The 18,503-nt window shown below is 40.0% G+C and overlaps 1 protein-coding gene across 2 annotated transcripts in view; it reads left to right on the forward strand.

Annotated features, from left to right (window-relative positions):
* ift70 (intraflagellar transport 70) overlaps positions 1-17,308 on the forward strand; it is a 58,780-nt gene extending 41,472 nt beyond the window's left edge. Inside the window, exons 10-19 of one of the 2 annotated variants that reach the window (XM_067233040.1) lie at positions 2,922-2,987; positions 3,163-3,216; positions 3,438-3,503; positions 6,894-6,970; positions 7,111-7,321; positions 14,242-14,313; positions 15,675-15,778; positions 16,010-16,088; positions 16,566-16,695; positions 16,846-17,308. In XM_067233040.1, the coding sequence (XP_067089141.1) occupies positions 2,922-2,987; positions 3,163-3,216; positions 3,438-3,503; positions 6,894-6,970; positions 7,111-7,321; positions 14,242-14,313; positions 15,675-15,778; positions 16,010-16,088; positions 16,566-16,695; positions 16,846-16,982 (996 nt within the window). In that variant the 3' untranslated portion in view covers positions 16,983-17,308. The remainder of the gene's footprint in view (positions 1-2,921; positions 2,988-3,162; positions 3,217-3,437; positions 3,504-6,893; positions 6,971-7,110; positions 7,322-14,241; positions 14,314-15,674; positions 15,779-16,009; positions 16,089-16,565; positions 16,696-16,845) is intronic. The other variant, XM_067233041.1, reaches the window with a different exon arrangement.
* Positions 17,309-18,503: the final 1,195 nt, after the last annotated feature.

The following is an 18,503-nucleotide window of genomic DNA, read 5'->3' on the forward strand; positions in this document are numbered from 1 at the left end:
GTAGTCTACCATTAGCTAGCTACCTTAAATGTAGGCTACTTTTAAAATGCCATATTTTCCCTCTGGGCTCACCAAAACGGACGTAAAAGCATATTAACCATTCACTGCATGTGATCGCTAGTAAACATATTACACTGGCTCTGCTAGTCTATCATTAGCTAGCTAGCTTTTAATGCATTTAAAATGCCTAAAGCGAGGCGGTCGAGTATTTCACAGCCAAGGATTCGGACATCACAAAATGCAACAAATGTTTCAAAACGATTACGTGCAAAGGGGGAAGCACGTCAAATGTATTAAAACATGCGGCGACACACGGGATACTTCTTAAAGCAGAGGGATGCACCATGTTCGACAGCTTGCGGACATCAGTCCCTGGTCCCGGGACAACTGAGAGAGTTTTCTCCTGTGCAGGACATGTCAAAAGTCAGGAAGAGGTGTTGTATCTTGCAAGAGAAAGCAAATATGGTCATTTTTCTGCATAAGAACTGATAAAGTTTGAATACTTATTATATATTTAAGTAGGCTACTTTAAAAAGTTAATATATTGTTAAATTAAATAATTTTCAATAAAAAAAAAACTACAAAAGAGCCTTTCTTTGATGTCATTTCACTTTTTCAAGAATCGTAATCGTAATCGTTTTAAAAGTACAGGTTCGGCATCGAAATCCTAAAAATCCAAACGATACCCAACCCTACTTGTCATCCACGACACCCCCTCCACATCCAAAGCTTTCAGCATTTCTGGTCGGATCTCATCAATTCTCGGGGCTTTGCCACTGTGGAGTTGTTTGACTACCTCAGTGACCTATCCCAGGGAAATCGAATCTGATCCTCCATCAGCCTCCGACTCCACCTTCTCTAACGTGAACACGTTGTGTTGATTGTGTACGATCGTGACCCAGATTGTATTTCCATGACCTTTACAGATGTTTGAAGTGGCTTGCATTGTCATGTTGGAATCCACCATTATTGAGATAGTGGGGTGTCCCACATAGTATTTCTGCATGCTGTTTTACCAAGTTGTTACGAGAGCCCATGCTGTGAGCTAGAGATTTGCAGTGGGCTTTGCCCTCTCCCTGTGGCATTGGAGTTTAAAGGATCACTGGTGGAGTGGCCTTGTGCTTTTGGCACCAGTGTGAGTTTTAATTGGGTGTGCTTTGCCTTCGAGAAGGGCACAACCTTTGTTCTCTCACATATATATTATTGGGTGTGCTCAAGCCTTCGGCGAGAGCACAACCTTTGTTCTCTCACATATATATTATTATTATTATTATTTTTTATTTTTTTTTGCCCCCCTAAAACTCTGTCAATATTTGGCCTACATAGACAACGTAGGTGTCAAAAGTTTCGTCTTGGTAGCGATTGAGTTGCTTCTATTGGAATTTACGTTCCTTTGCATGGTTTAGGCTTAAGTTAAGTTTTTGTGGCGAAAAGTGAAGCTAACGGTGGCTAATTTGCTAGCCACAGTTACTGACGTTACTAACGTCACTGCGTCACTAACGTCACGAAAACACGCGTGACTACCTTTGCCAGAACATTCGTTTAGCATCTGTTAACTTGGGGGATAGCTAGGCTAACTATAGCTTTACTGCAAGGCAGCTGCAGAAACGCCACAAGAAAAGAGGCCAGGGTGATAACTATTTACTCATTTTACTTTGTGATATGACACACAATTGTGATGTGTAATGTACAATATAAGCTGATATTATTAAGGAAGTACATCTACTTTCGGAAACAGTAGTCTACTATTTCACTGAAGTATTAGCATCATGACATTAGCCTGTGTTGCCCGGGCAACACATACTACAGTGGTCTATGATGTAGCGTTATCTGTTTTCAATCGTTAAAATAAACATTCCTCACATATACATTTTCGTTGTAGGATTTATTCTGACATTAGAAAACGATTTGTTGGTGAAATTACCATTACCTGTGGTTTCAAACCAGTGTAGCTCACTGCAACGCTGTAGCTTACGCGAGACACACTACTGTACAAAAACATCTACACTAAACAGCTGTTTAGGAAGTCAAACGGCGACAGAACATGTTCGGCACTCCCCTTACTTAAATCAAAAGTCTATCTAACTACTAACCTGAACTTCATTGCCACAGCCTAAACTTTGTAAATCTGTTCATGAAAATAATTAATTTCAGCCTAAACCGTACAACGGAACGTTAAATCCAATCCAACCAACGCAATCGCTACCAAGACAAACACAGCAGTAGTCTAGTACTGTACTGTAGTACAATTTACCGGGGCAGCTTCACACAGGGCTATATCGCATTTTGCGTTGTTACTGACAATGATCGCTACCAGTGAGCTTTTTATGAATGAACGATTTTCCACTAAATAAATGTCAAGCTTATGTACGTTTTGGGGGGCATATTTTCAGTTAGCAGATGGTACTGTTTGAATCGCGATTCCATCTTCTACTGCCGGTAACGTCGTAGAATAATCTTCAAAGGGTGTTCCTTATTAATGAATGAATGCAATGAGTAGGCTAAATGCCTGAAAATATCACGAGAAGGTAAAAACTTAAAAGGACTAGGATTAGTTCAATTTTTACACCGGTCTGCCAAATTTATTCGTTTTGATTCAACGATGAGGCTGCCTCTTGCAGGGGAAATGAGAAGACATCCATTTCATTCGACACTTCACTCGTATTTTCAGTTGTAAACTATGTAATCTTTATAAATAATAAGTATGCATTTTTATATAAAATATACAGAAATATCAGTTGTAAAAATGTCATTCAAAAACGGACCCCTGTGCAACCGACGCAAGCAAGCACCCAATTTTCCCAGAAATTGTACCCTCTCTAGTTAAAATTGTATTACTGTCTCTGTTGGGTTCTCTGTGTTCTCCCTGTGCCTATTTCTCTCTTACCCCCCTGTTCTTTCTTCATCCCTCCCTCTATTAGTACTTTGACTTAGCTGCCGATGTGCTGGCCGAAAACCCTCACCTCACCTACAAGTTCCTCTCACCGGTATGAAGTACACGTATCTTGTATTTGATCATTCTTCCTTTTTTAATATCTAACCTTAGATAGTTTTCCTCAAACAATTCTTAATTTTTCACCCTTCACTGCTTAGTGGTATTGGATGGAGCAAGAAAGTCTGTGTTAATAGATGGTTCATATGGTGTATTGTTTGTCATTTCAGTATTTGTATGAGTTTTTAGACGCCATGTTGACCTGCCAGACAGCCCCAGAAGAGGTAATACACACACACACACATGAACTAAAACAGACACACAAGTTTATGTTTACGTTTTTTTCGTCCCAATGCCATTCATTCATAGGCAATTTGGGGCTAGTTTTATCCGACAAGAACTGTGTATTTTCTGTCAAGAAATTTGAAGCCATTCAATTTGATTATACTTGAGAATCATTCTCCATTTAAGAATCACATGTGCTTCTCGTGTTTAACCAATACAGGCCTTTAGGAAGTTTGACGAGATGAACGCCAAGCTCACAGAACAATTGCGCAAGCTCGGAAAACAGGTTAAATTTTTCCATCTTTTTCTGGCTAGACACACTCATTATTATAAGGGATACCTTAGCTCCAAAATGAATTTTTAAGTCACCAATAAGAATCTTGCTGTGTGCATGAAGGCAGTGTTCGCAATGAAGATTTGTTCTCAATAGTTCCTACTCAAGCATACTATGTTCTATGGTAAGAAAACTTCTTGGCGTATTTGAAGTCTCATAAGATTTTACTATGGAGGATGGGGATGCCAAATGTGTTCTGAGCATGCATTTCAAAAAAATTAAAAAAGTTTTTTCCAGTATGTGTTTTGGGAGCATTTGCCTCCTGTAACTGTAGACAAGTTCAAAGTGACTTTTTGTGTTTGGATTCCCATTAGCAGTGATTTTAGACAAATACCGTATTTCTTCGATTAAACGCCGCCCTCAAATAAACGTTGCCCTCGATTAAACGCCGCACCAAAAAAATCTGAAAACGCTTATCTAATTGGTTAAATTAAAACACAGTATTTATCACACAAGTAAATCACAAGTTTTTTATAATTCCCTCGAAGCACTGGCAGACACAAATGGCTTTCTTGCTACAGCTTTGAAGCTTCTTCTCCAAATCCACCGTGAAACTAAACCCACAGTATAACAAGTAAATAAATACCACATTAGCTTACTATGAACATACAATGACATGCGCAGCATATAAATAACGTTCACCAATGTAAAATACAGACACAAAACAACATACCTCGTTGGCTGCATGCTGTACACAAGGGAATATAGTTTAGTTAATAATAATAATAATAGTTTCCTTAGATCGCTAACATCCGATAACAACCATAAACTTTTATCGGAGCATTAAATTGTCCGTGTGCTTCGCTTGCTGTTAGCTTGTCGACTCTCTCACTTACGAGCGTTCCAAAAGGCCTTCAAAATAAAGTCACTTAACCCTTGTGTTATCTTCGGGTTCTAGATAACACAAGGGTTAAGTGACTTTATTTGATAAGAGTTGTGACCCACCTTCGTATTGCGACAACTTTACCGCATACAAAAACAAAGTGAAGCATTTTCTTTTAACCGTATGGCTGTCTAAGACCCCCCCCATTGCGAAGGTTAAAAGAAAATTATTTTTATTAGTTTTTGTAATGGGTAAAATTGGGTAAACACAACGATGGTTCGTTATGAACCTTTGGGTCATGTGACCCGAAGGCAGCACGAGGGTAAATAATACTGAATGCAATTATATAATTCAAAATTATGACATTGGTTGAAAACAAATTATACATTATTGGGTGTGCTCAAGCCTTCGGCGAGAGCACAACCTTTGTTCTCTCACATATATATTATTATTTTTTTTATTTTTTTTTGCCCCCCTAAAACTCAGTCAATATTTGGCCTACATAGACAACGTAGGTGTCAAAAGTTTTGTCTTGATAGCGATTGAGTTGCTTCTATTGGAATTTACGTTCCGTTGCATGGTTTAGGCTTAAGCTAAGTTTTTGTGGCGAAAAGTGAAGCTAACGGTGGCTAATTTGCTAGCCACAGTCACTGACGTTACTAACGTCACTACGTCACGAAAACACGCGTGACTACCTTTGGCAGAACATTCGTTTCGCATCTGTTAACTTGGGGGATAGCTAGGCTAACTATAGCTTTACTGCAAGGCAGCTGCAGAAACGCCACAAGCAAAGAGGCTAGGGTGATAACTATTTACTAATTTTACTTTGTGATATGACACACAATTGTCATGTGTAATGTACAGTATAAGCTGATATTATTAAGGAAGTACATCTACTTTCGGAAACAGTAGTCTACTATTTCACTGAAGTATTAGCATCATGACATTAGCCTGTGTTGCCCGGGCAACACATACTACAGTGGTCTATGATGTAGCGTTATCTGTTTTCAATCGTTAAAATAAACATTCCTCACATATACATTTTCGTTGTAGGATTTATTCTGACATTAGTAAACGATTTGTTGGTGAAATTACCATTACCTGTGGTTTCAAACCAGTGTAGCTCACTGCAACGCTGTAGCTTACGCGAGACACACTACAAAAACATCTACAGTACACAGCTGTTTAGGAAGTCAAACGGCGACAGAACACGTTCGGCACTCCCCTTACTTAAATCAAAAGTCTACTAACCTGAACTTCATTGCCACAGCCTAAATGTTGTCAATCTGTTCATGAAAATAATTAATTTCAGCCTAAACCGTACAACGGAACGTTAAATCCAATTCAACCAACGCAATCGCTACCAAGACGAACACAGCAGTAGTCTACTGTACTGTAGTAGTACAATTTACCGGGGCAGCTTCTCCACACAGGGCTATATCGCATTTTGCGTTGTTACTGACAATGATCGCTATCCGCGAGCTTTTTATGAATGAGCGATTTTCCACTAAATAAATGTCAAGCTAATTTACGTTTTGGGGGGCATATTTTCAGTTAGCAGATGGTACTGTTTGAATCGCGATTCCATCTTCTACTGCCGGGTAACGTAGAATAATCTTCAAAGTGGGTTCTTTATTAATGAATGAATGCAATGCATTCAGGCTACATGCCTGAAAATATCACGAGAAGGGAAAAACTTACAATGACGTTTAAGTCATAGAGATTAGGTCAATTTTTACACCGGTCTGACGAAATTTATCCGTTTTGATTCAACGATGAGGCTGCCTCTTGCAGGGGAAATGAGAAGACATCTATTTCATTCTACACTTCACTCGTATTTTCAGTTGTAAATGAGCAGCAAAGAAAAAATGCTTTTAAATCTATTTAATCTTTACAAATAATAAGTATGCATTTTCATATAAAATATACAGAAATCAGTTGTAAAAATGTCATTCAAAAACGGACCCTGTGCAACCGACGCAAGCAAGCACACCCTACAATTTCCCCAGAAATTGTACCCTCTCTAGTTATAATGTAATTTCGACAATTGTAGCCTACAATATAGCGAGGTAGCTAATGTCACCACTGGCAAATTCGCCTTTCATCAACCCCAAGTTCGCGTGCCACAGATCTGTTGCTGCTGGTGAGTGCTTTCTGCACTGCTTTCTGTTAGAAAGCTAAAGTGTAAGAAAGTTTCGGCATGCTGCTTCTGATTTCTACACAATGTAGACACGCGGGGCTTCATTTTAGACTGCTTTGTGTTTGACCTCCTTGTCTATTCTTTGTTTGTCTATGGCCGCACCGCAGCTGCAATTCTCTAAATCTCTTACTAATTAAATGCCACCCTCGAATAAACGCTGCACCCAAAATTGTCATTGTGTAATAAATGCCGCTGCGTTTATTCGAAGAAATACGGTAGTACACACATGGAAACATCAAAGATGAAACATTTCGGACTATGTTTAAAAAAGCATTAGGTTTCATCCGGCCCTGATTGTTATTTAAAAAAATATTCTAAGGTGCAGGAAGCCCGGCTAGCTCGTGACGATGAAGCCTTAAAAAAGGTTCTGCAAGACTATGACGAGATATTGGAGAAGTGAGTAGAAAAACGAAGCTTTTAGTTTGTTGCAAACTAAAACTTGTGTTAGCGTACACATGGCTGACTTGTTTTGCCTACTCTTCTTTCTGATTCACGGTACATTGAGCAAATTTTTGTGTTAATGTGCACATCTGCAGGTATATCCCAGTCCTCATGGCTCAGGCCAAGATCTACTGGAACAGGGAGAACTACCACGTGGTGGAGAAGATCTTCCGTAAATCAGTGGAGTTCTGCAACGAGCACGACACATGGAATCTTAACGTGGCCCACGTGCTCTTCATGCAGGAGAACAAGTATAAAGAGGCCATCGGCTTCTACGAGCCCATCGTCAAGAAACACTACAACAACGTGAGTTGACGGCAGCCATTTCGGGAGAGAAAGATCAATTAACCTGCCATTGGTCACTACCTCTGTAGCCTTTAACCAACCCAGTCAATATTTCTAGCTATCATGCTAGGCTATATGAGGACTTGACCCATAATCAATTACTTAAGTTACTTCTAAAGAAATACAAATGCTGTAATGGGGCTGGGCAGTATGGCCTAACATTTATATCACAATATAATTTTTAAGCAAGGATGGTAACGGTGTAAATGACGATATATTCATTTTTCTTAAAAAAAAAATGTTGGCTAGTCTACTGCACTCGGACGGATTTGGATGTGGTGGTGTGTCACATGAGTATAATTTTTCCAACTTTTGCAGTGTGCCACGGAAAAAGAGCTAATATGTAGCTTTCAACAGTACGTTTATGGGATCACAAGAAAACTTAGTTCAATATTTTTATCGAGCTAAATTAATTATTACATGGGTGAATACTCGATTCTGTTGGCCTACAATAAACATTTCACAATTCTAACCAACCTGGCATCTTTGCTTGCATGGCTACACTCTTTCATGCCAAATTCTACAAAGACATTTAAGTCTTTGTAGGCTAAACGTTGAACCTTATAAAACCAAAGGGTAAAGCCCGAAAATGATGCTCTACTCCATCTGTCTTGGAGCTTTTTGAAGTCTGCTATCTCACCCTTTCTTTTAATGTTTGAAGTGAACCCTAAGCAAAAAATAACACGTAGGCCTACACATTCAATTACCCACATTTGAGTCCAATCTCAATCTTAAACATATCCCCATTATTATCTTCAATCAACTACCAGCCTTTAAGTTACTAGATCATGGCTAGCCCTACTCTGAAATACTTATTTCAAACAGGCATTATACAATAGCAAACAGGGTAGCTATCTGACTGCAGTGTTAATCTTTTGTAACGTTAATAGATTGATAAGGCATCTCATCAAGGAATCTTAGCAGTTAAAGTACAAAAATAGTGTGGCCCCCACACAGAAAGACGTGTGTTATATGTTAGGCTGTTAGTTGGTTGTTTACCAGTAGTGTTCGCGGGGTCCGACATACCAATCAACCTGCTGTGTGCCAATCACGGGAATGCCCGGAATGTTCGGATGTCGGGCATCCTGATGGTTGGCGATGGGGCATGGAGGGGGGTTGGCGCATTCGAAGTTAAGACCAGGTTTAGTGTCTGTTCTTTCTGTTACGTCTGGGTTTCACAAGAGACGGTCACTATTGTTTTGTGGGCTACCTTTCTTTCATTTGGCGTGGGCTAGGGCCAACCAGCTGTTTGGCTTACTAGTAGCCTGTGTACCCTGTGGTTAATAAACGTCAATTCGGGAACCTCATCTTATGCCTGGACGATTGTTCCTTTCTGACCTAGTCAGGTCATTACAATAGATTTCAAATGGCTAAATGATACTGTTGTTGTTTTAAAAGTGTGCTATATAAATGAAAATGAAAAAAACGAAATTGAATCAACTACACCACAGTAGGAACTGCGCTGTTAGCTACTAAGGTAGTGCTAAGTGCTAAACAAAAACAGATACATTTCTCTTATCTGAATCTGTTATGGAACCAAATTGCCAATATGCATCTTTTTCTAGGGCTCTGCGGCCCAGCAACTCAACTTTCATAACATTTTGTTCAGGAAGCCTCAACCCCAATGCTAAACCTTAAAACGATAACTGTAATATGATGCTCTTGTCTTCCGTCGCTGGCGCTGTATCAGACGCTGGCGTAGGGATGTCACGAGAACCGATACTACCGATACCTTCCGGTTCTAAAATGTCAAAACACAGACGATGCCCATTTTTTTGAAGCACCGTAGGCACCGTTAGCGACGATGCCAGTGTTAGCAGCATCGGTTCAAGAACTGATGGGTGCAGCATACGCTTCAGTGTTCCAGTATTTGTTGCACTATAAGCATTAATTGCACTTTATTATTTTATTCTATGCTATATTGCACGTTTTTATGTATTGTTTTGATATTTTTCAAGTATTTTAGACGTGCGAGTTCTAAATATTTCCGACGGTCCACACAGCGCAAGTTATTTATCCGAAACGGTACAGTAGCTAGCTAGCTTTCGTTAGCTTCCTGGCTAAATTAGCTAGCATAATACTCGTAGCAATTCTACTACCATGCTAGTGTTACTTGTTAATGCGGAATTATACTTCTCCGACTCCGTTACGGACGGACGGAGTCGGACGGATTGGTTGAATTAGCCTTCTCATTTGTACATTTTGAAGCCATACTAAAGCGTTTGTCGCATAGTTTTTGTCAATCGGAAAATATTCAGTTGGAATGTTTGAAATCGCATATGTGAGACCCGCATTCGAACGATCACATATGTGCGACGCTACTCCTTTACGGGTTAATAAAGAAGTTCAAGTACATGGAATCTTAAAAAATCTTTTTTACGTGGTATCGAAATCAGCATCGAGAATCGTGTTATTTTACTGGTATTGGCACCGACTACTGAATTTTTGGTATCATGACACCCCTACGCTGGCGTAGTGATTTGACTGGTGAACTGTGGAAATATTCTTGATTGAAAAAATGCGCTGCCAGATGTCAAAAGAAACGCTTCTTTTAACAAGATAAATTAATGTCAATCAGCATCCAATTGCCAGGGATAGCGAATTACATTTTGGGGTGGCACCTGGGGTGGCCAGTCCGATATCACGGGGGTCCAGTGCCACCCCGGCCACCCTTCTGGCTCTGTGACTGCTAGCACCCCCTCAACACCTGCATAAAAAATTCTCTGCCGCCGCCCCTGCCCAGGGTTGATTGTAACTGGTGTTGGAAAGCACATGTAGTAGGGCAGAATAGGGGAACTGGGCAAAGGGTGCTGGTGTGGAAAGTCCCTTAAAACTGTGCAGAATGGGCAGAAAATATTAGATTGCAGTGTATCGAGGCCCAATTGGAGAAGAAGCCATAGGATATTTACAATTGTAGTAGGCCATTAGATCTGTTTTAAAAGTTCAGGGGTGTAATTTGTTGGATATGAAGCCCCCACCCCCCACTCCAGAGACAGTTATTGACAGAGGCTACAGAATTAGAAAATACCCGCAAGCTGAAAGCTGAAATGAATTTCAAAAATGTGTGAGTCACACAAAAGAGGCAGTGTGGAAGCTAAACTGCATCATCTAACAAAGCTAAGTGCTTAAATACAATGCGGGAGAATAAGTTTGAACGTTGTGAAGCAAACCGAGGTGAAATCAGTTTCATATTCGAGATTCAACAGACATTCATATTCGTACCTCCGTTCAGGCGCTGCGTCATATTTAGGGACCGGGGTAAAAGAGTAGACAGTCAGAATGTTTCTTCAATATCTTTGTCAAAATCGACCATACAAACTTCAAACTTGTTGCACATTCTTCTACTACTGACTGACCAATTTGTCCAACATTTGGTTTGGTGATAATGTTGATTATTGATTAACCCATAGCCAATAAATCAATAAAAACACCAATATTTCTGTATTTTCTCAATATCTTTGTCAAAAATGAACATAGAAACTTCAAACTTGTTGCACATTCTTCTACTACTAGCTGACCGAGTTGTCCAAGCTTTGGTTTGGTGATAAAGTTGATTATTGATTAACCCATAGCCAATAAATCAGTGTTTCCTCAATATCTTTGTCAAAAATGAACATAGAAACTTCAAACTTGTTGCACATTCTTCTACTACTAGCAGACCAAGTTGTCCAAGCTTTGGTTTGGTGATAAAGTTGATTGTTGATTAACCTATAGCCAACAAATCAATAAAAACACCAATATTTCAGTGTTTCCTCAATATCTTTGTCATAAATGACCACAGAAACGTCACACCTGTTTCACATTATTCTACTACTAGCTGACCAAGTTGTCCAAGCTTTGGTTTGGTGATAAAGTTGATTACTGTAAGTCGCTCTGGATAAGAGTGTCTGCTAAATGACTAAATGTAACCCATAGCCAATAAATCAATACAAATACCAATATTTCTGTTTCCTCAATATCTTTCTCAAAAATGAACATAGAAACTTCAAACTTGTTGCACATTCTTCTAATACTAGCAGACCAAGTTGTCCAAGCTTTGGTTTGGTGACCAAGTTGATTATTGATTAATCCATAGCCAATAAGTCAATAAAAACACCAATATTTCTGTATTTCCTCAATATTTTTGTACAAAATGAACATAGAAACTTTAAACTTGTTGCACATTCTTCTACTACTAGCTGACCAAGTTGTCCAAGCTTTGGTTTGGTGATAAAGTTGATTATTGATTGACCCATAGCCAATAAAAACACACATTTTCCAGTATTTCATCAATATCTTTGTCAGAAATGACCACAGAAACTTCAGACCTGTTTCACATTCTTCTACTCCTAGCAGACCAAGTTGTCCAACCGTTGGTTTGGTGATAAGGTTGATTATTGATTAACCCATTGCCAACAAATCAATAAAAACACCAATATTTCAGTATTTTCTCAATATCTTTGTCAAAAATGAACATAGAAACTTCAAACTTGTTGCACATTCTTCTACTACTAGCTGACCAAGTTGTCCAAGCTTTGGTTTGGTGATAAAGTTGGCTACGGGTTAATCAATAATCAACTTTATCACCAAACCAAAGCTTGGACAACTTGGTCAGCTAGGAGTAGAATAATGTGAAACTGGTCTGAAGTTTCTGTGGTCATTTCTGACAAAGATATTGAAGAAACATTCGGACTGTCAACTCTTTTACCCCGGTCCCTAAATATGACGCGGAGCCTGAACGGAGGTACGAATATGAATGTCTGTTGAATCTCGAATATGAAACTGATTTCATTTCATTTAGTCATTTAGCAGACGCTCTTATCCAGAGCGACTTACAGTAAGTACAGGGACATTCTCCCCGAAGCAAGTAGGGTGAAGTGCCTTGCCCAAGGACACAACGTCATTTGACACGGCCGGGAATCGAACCAGCGACCTTCTGATTACAAGCCCGACTCCCTCACCGCTCAGCCACCTGACTCCCTCCCTGACTGATTTCACCTCGGTGTGAAGCAATCGAAGAAATAGTAGAATTTCAAGAGGCAGTGTGGAAGCTGAACTGCATCATCTAACAAAGCTAAGAGCTTAAATAGCGTACAATGCGGGAGAAGCTGAAAGCTTAACTGTTAAACTGTAGAAGTAGTTCATTTTAGTAGCTGAAATTATAGTGCTCTTAGTCTTTTAATGAGACGAGTTGACTGAATAGCTCTGTCTTGTGACTCCACTAATCAGCTAATACAAATCACCTGTGTGAGAGACTGAGTGGTGCGTGTCTGTCGTTGCCACGGTGATGGTGCAGCTATGATTGCTAACGCGCTGAGGGCAGAGAATAACAGAAATGTAGCTAGAATCCACACCTCAAACAAGTTAACCTAGACGCAAAACTATACGTCCAATCCAAAAAATATTTTTTATATTTTAAATATTTTCCGAGACCCAAGACTCTGCCGAAACCAGAGATGTCCTTTATATGTCTGTGCGGTCAGAAATACGACTCTACCGGCAGTTTCAAAATCTTGTTCTTTTTGCTTTCTCTGACGATTTTGTCACCAGATTTGCATTGGTCTCTATGGGGCGAGAGTTGGACTTTGTCTCGCTTTCGTGGGGCTCTGAACAAATGTGTACGTCTGTTGGATTCAACAGACAATTGTCTACGACCAGCACAAAATTTGCTATCTGTTGATCTAAAAATGAAGCATGAAGAGCGAAAATTGTGGCAATGCTGGCAAACTAGAAATATTTTTTCAACAACATCCGAAGCTGCCCTCCACTCTAAGCGTTTCAGTCTGCACTTTAGGGTTTCACGTAAACACCCATGTAAATCTCAGAAACGGCTTGAAAAAGTCATGAAACATAATCAGTGATTCAAAAAAGTTGAATAGATGTCAAAAAGCTGAATTAATTAAAAAATAGTTTAGGGTTTTGTCAACATTTTAAAGTTTAAATGGTGGCTCTAGCTGAAAGATTGAGGAAGAAGAAGGATTTGGAAGTTGAAAAAGTTTAAAGAAGTTTGAGAGGATTTCAAAGAAAACTATTGGAAACCCATGTTAAAAATATTATGGATATTGATTTATATTAATTCAAGCATAAGAGGTACAAAGCTGAAAAGTCATAGCACCCATGGCCTGAAACTGCTGATTTTTTTGATAGCTGAACGGTTTTAATAGCTGAAGATTTGAAGGCGCTGAAAGGTGCCATGGAAGAAATAGAAGATAAATAATAATAATAAAAATAATAAGTTGAATAAAGATTCAAAGAACAATACTTGGAATGCTGAAGCAGCATTCCAACAATAAAAATAATAAGTTGAATAAAGATTCAAAGAACAATACTTGGCAGCATTCCAACAATAATAAAGAGAAACAGGAGAAACAGGAAAACAATAGTGAGAATGCTACAATAATAAATAATATATATGTGAGAGAACAAAGGTTTTGCCCTTGCCGAAGGCAAAGCACACCCAATAATTATGATAAATGTCAAATGTTTTCTGTACCAACAGTAAATAATCATTTTTGTGTACCGTGAATAATAAATTATTTTGGTAAAAGTTTATTTAACAAAAGTATTGAAATTGCGACAGAACAATAACATTTCTGCATCCAGAAAGCTTCTTAAGTTTTTCTTAAGAGACAGGTATGTCCGTTCTTGTTACGAGCATGTTTGGGAAATTCATGTAAAATATAACGATCAATTGTTATTTTGCTCATAGAGAACACTTAATAACTAAGATCAATCGTTATCTGTAAACGCAGCCCTGATCTTTCAAAGTCTTTTGCATGAGAGGTTTTCGTTTTGCACAAATTGGAGTGCCGTTTACAGTCATTATCTATCACACCTCCACAGTAAGCTGTTGAATGTTGTTGCTTCAATCTAATTTATTGACTTGCTCTTTTCTTTTACAGATCCTAAATGTTAGTGCTGTGGTCCTGGCAAACCTTTGTGTATCCTACATCATGACCAGCCAGAATGAAGAGGTACATTTGTAAAAATCACGTGTGTGTGTGTACACGTAGCACAGTACCTGTACACCTCTGTGGGTGTGTGCATGCTGTATCAGCATTACAACCTGTAAACGTTAGTTTGTGTGCATGTCTAACTGAATTGAATTTTCTAAACTTACCCCTCAGTATAAATACCGTACACCCTCTCCTTCAAAGAGCTAGCTTTTCGGTGGCGTAGCTGGCTGAAAGTGATGTTTACAGAGGTGGTCGTCGCGTTCGTACTGTAGGTCAGAGGGCCCAAGTTTGAACCTTGATATGGGCTCATGGGCTGGTGTGTATGAGTGAATTTAATTAAGTTATTATCTGTATCTTGTTTTTCCTTTTTTTAAACAGAGGGTGTTATGAGGGTAAAATGTGTTGTTCACTTCATTCCCATGCCGGCAGTGATTAGATGCATCTTTCCCTCTCGTTCACCTGGCCCATTTTTTTCTATTCAGTATGATGATATTATATTTGCTACTTAGAGTTATGGAAGATGGGGATACACTTAAGATGCATTACGTTACCCTAGGTAAATAGTAAATTTTACATTTACATTTTAGTCATTTAGCAGACGCTATTATCCAGAGCGAATTACAGTAAGTACAGGGACATTCCCCCAAGTGAAGTGCCTTGCCCAAGGACAAGTTCCTTGCACTGCCTGGAATCAAACTGGCAACCTTCTGATTAATAGCCCGATTCCCTAACCGCTCAGCCATCTGCAAATTGTACATTTGCATTAGGTTGCTAGTTGGGTTATTGCTACAAACATGGTTGTTTTTTCTCTAGTCCTCCTCAATTTTTTTTTGTCACCAGCCTCCGCCAGGGCCTTTTGAGCTTTATGTAAAATAAACATAGACGTTTTTCAATTGGTAAAACCTTGTCTAGTGATGCCATCACTCCGGCCCTGCTCCCATCCATCCCCCCTGACGCGTATCGTTAAGGTAGGGCCTCCCGGCCCAGCTATCGGTAGCCTATCTGAGAAAACGTTTAGGAAAAGACGGGCTATGGACCCAACCAACTCTATTTGGGACGGGAGAACTCCCTCACATGGTACAACCCATGCAGATGCTGCGGTGTCAGAATGCGGAACTGTGTAGCCTACTTTAAGAGAAGATAGACTAACGTGATAAATGTCAACGACAAAAAAATCCTCAACCGGCCCAAAAGTGAAGCGGCCCACCGGGAACTCTCCCGATTCTCCCGATTACCCACCCCGGGCCTGGCCTCCGCTGACATGCATGCATGCACTTTTATTTCTGCTTATGTGCTTGAGGGCTGTGTAAACACTAACCAGGACAGGGGCATGCGAGTTAGATGTACACACTGTAAAAAAAAAATCCCAATCACCTCAGGCAGAAGAACTGATGAGGAAGATCGAGAAAGAGGAGGAGCAGATCTCCTATGATGACCCAGACAAGAAGGTCTTCCACCTCTGCATAGTCAACCTTGTGATCGGGTAAGTGCTTTGACTTGTTGGCTGTTTTGACGAAGATGAAGCATCATCAAAGCCTCCTCATTTCAAAGTCGACCACAGCAGACACTGGGAACCCCACCTTTAGCTGAGATAGGTACAGTAGTTCTGGTTATCCTTACCCCTACACCTTGTAAGTCACCCCCAACTATGCAGTCCCAAATAGAACATATTACAGCCGTGGCCTGCCATCTTAAATCCACGTTTATTTCCCAGGACCTTGTATTGTGCCAAGGGAAACTATGACTTTGGCATCACCCGCGTGATCAAGAGCCTGGAGCCCTACAACAAGAAGGTTGGACATCTTGTTTATAGTTGACAATCCCCCATCAGAGGTGTCAGTATAACTCATGGTCTGAACCATTATTTCAGAAACCTGCTGTGGAATTAAAAGAGCACTGTGCAGAAGAAACGCACTGGATTGTGGGGGAGGGTATAAAAATAGTGTCAGGACTTGTGTGTTAATCACAATTGTGGGATTTTATATTGGGATTTTAAACTACAGGAAGTTAACCCACAACTAACACGTTTGTCACCAGGCCACCTGGGTCCCCCTTGGTTCTCATCGTTGTCAAGGGTGCATTTAGTTTTTCAGCCAAGGTAGCCGGTGGTTGGAGTTAGCACATTCAAACCAATTGAATTGTCTATGAAAGGGAATTATTTCTCAGTGGTAAACTGTGTGAATAAGATCAAGCAGACTGTTTGAGAACCCAGTCCATGAACTTCACTTTCTTCCCCTTCGCTAACTGGTTCTTCACTCTGGGGTGTCAAGCTGGGTACAGACACATGGTTCTATGCCAAGCGCTGCTTCCTCTCCCTGTTGGAGAACATGGCCAAGCACATGATTATGCTGAGGGACTCTGTCGTGCAGGAGGGTATTCAGTTCCTGGAGCACTGCGAAGGTACGACCTTGCTTACACACACAAACACAGACTTTTCACCAAAGACAAAGCCTTTTTCCATTTCCACAACCGTCCTCTTGAGAATGAAGTGTTTCCCTCACATTCTCTCGCTTTCCTCATCTCTATACCTGACTCTCTTTGCTTCTGCAGTGTATGGTAAAAATGAGCCAGCGATGATCGAGCAGCCCTTGGAGGAGGACCACGTGCACATTGGCAAGAACACGGTCACCTACGAGTCACGCCTGCTCAAGGCTTTGTTCTATGAGGTTATTGGATGGAACCAGTAATCAAATGGAATGAAATGAATGATGTCATTATACCAAGGCATGGATAGAATGTGGGATGTACAAACTAAAAACTCTTTATGATCTTCAATAGAAGACAACTACCACAATGGACCTTGACATTTCTCTTCCCAGTCCATATCAGTAAATGTCTAGGGAGGTTATGATAGTTGCTTTGACTTCTCTCATGCACTTGTATAGTTTAGGTACTTGTTAGTTTAGTTGGGATCGTTTTGGCAAATAGTTATTTAAAACATGTTCAAACCGGTAATAATACAAACCATTGTTGTTTTTTTGTTATTTTTCTACAGAATAAAAAATGTATGTACACGATAGTCTTATGTCTTCATCTATCAAATAATATGCAGGTATTGCTTTTTAGTAGTCCCAAGTTACAGAAATGGAAGAGGGTTGCATTCAGTAGGCACAAATGTGACTTTGCAAATTGAAAACAAAACATGCTACATGACAAATTCTGTAATTCTTTTTTGCTGAACATTTTCTGATTATCAACCTTTCAACCAGAAAATAACGAATTAATTTTACGCTAATTAAAAGTTCCAACAACGATATGTTGAGTACAACAGTCTTGTTTCTAAGACATGCGTGTAGGAGTGCAGTGTATTTATCTGCATTTGGGTTTTGTTTGTCAACTCGATACGTTTCATCTGCAACAGTCTACTGTTTACTATGGAACGCACAGTGGGCAATTAAGAGGTGTGTCAACCACGTGTAATTAACGCAGACTTTGCGCCTTGCTTGAAGTTCCTGAAGTTCCTAAGTATCTATCTAATCTTCCTATGAACCCGGTTATGACAGCTTTAAACAAGCACTGGTTGGCTACACACCTCATGCCGGGCTTATACAGATTCATGTATTGGCACTTTGAAAGGTTTGAACTATTATATCCACATATCAATGTATAATTGTTATATCCACTGCAACAATAAGAAAAAGGAACACCAACAAAATGTGAATAGCCTAATCATCAAATAAAGACCGGGATTCAATTAGAGGCCAGGCTTCAGATAGTAGCCGGGGGTGTGGTCGATACGGACAAATAAAGGCCTGGCCCCGAATACAGGCTGTGGGTAAAGGTACGTTTTAGCAAGGTCCATTTAGTTCGGAGTTTGTTTGATAGGCCTAGTCTAAGTACTGGCCTTTCGGTTTAATTTTGGTTGTCTCCTGTTCGTTCTGTGATTGCTCTCCTTTGACGGGACCAGATGTTTATTGTTACGTTGACACTGCAAAGACTGGGCACTGCAAAGACTGGGCACGCTTTCAAGTTTTGTGAAGGGGGTTTGCCGTTCCTCCACGCGCGAATACACGCCACACAAAAACTGGTTGCAGTTGGGTAGAAGGCCAAATACGCAGTCCTTGGGATTGGCTTTATCGAATACCACTTCTAAACACACGGCACATTCCATGTATCTACTGCGCTTGCTGAGGGCTAAGTTTTCAAGGGGTGACTTTGACTCGTGTCTGAACCCCCTCCCTGTTGCCATTGTTACATATGGTTTTGTA

This window comes from Osmerus mordax, chromosome 3 (assembly GCF_038355195.1).
Source record: "Osmerus mordax isolate fOsmMor3 chromosome 3, fOsmMor3.pri, whole genome shotgun sequence".
In the NCBI taxonomy this organism is placed as follows: domain Eukaryota; kingdom Metazoa; phylum Chordata; class Actinopteri; order Osmeriformes; family Osmeridae; genus Osmerus; species Osmerus mordax.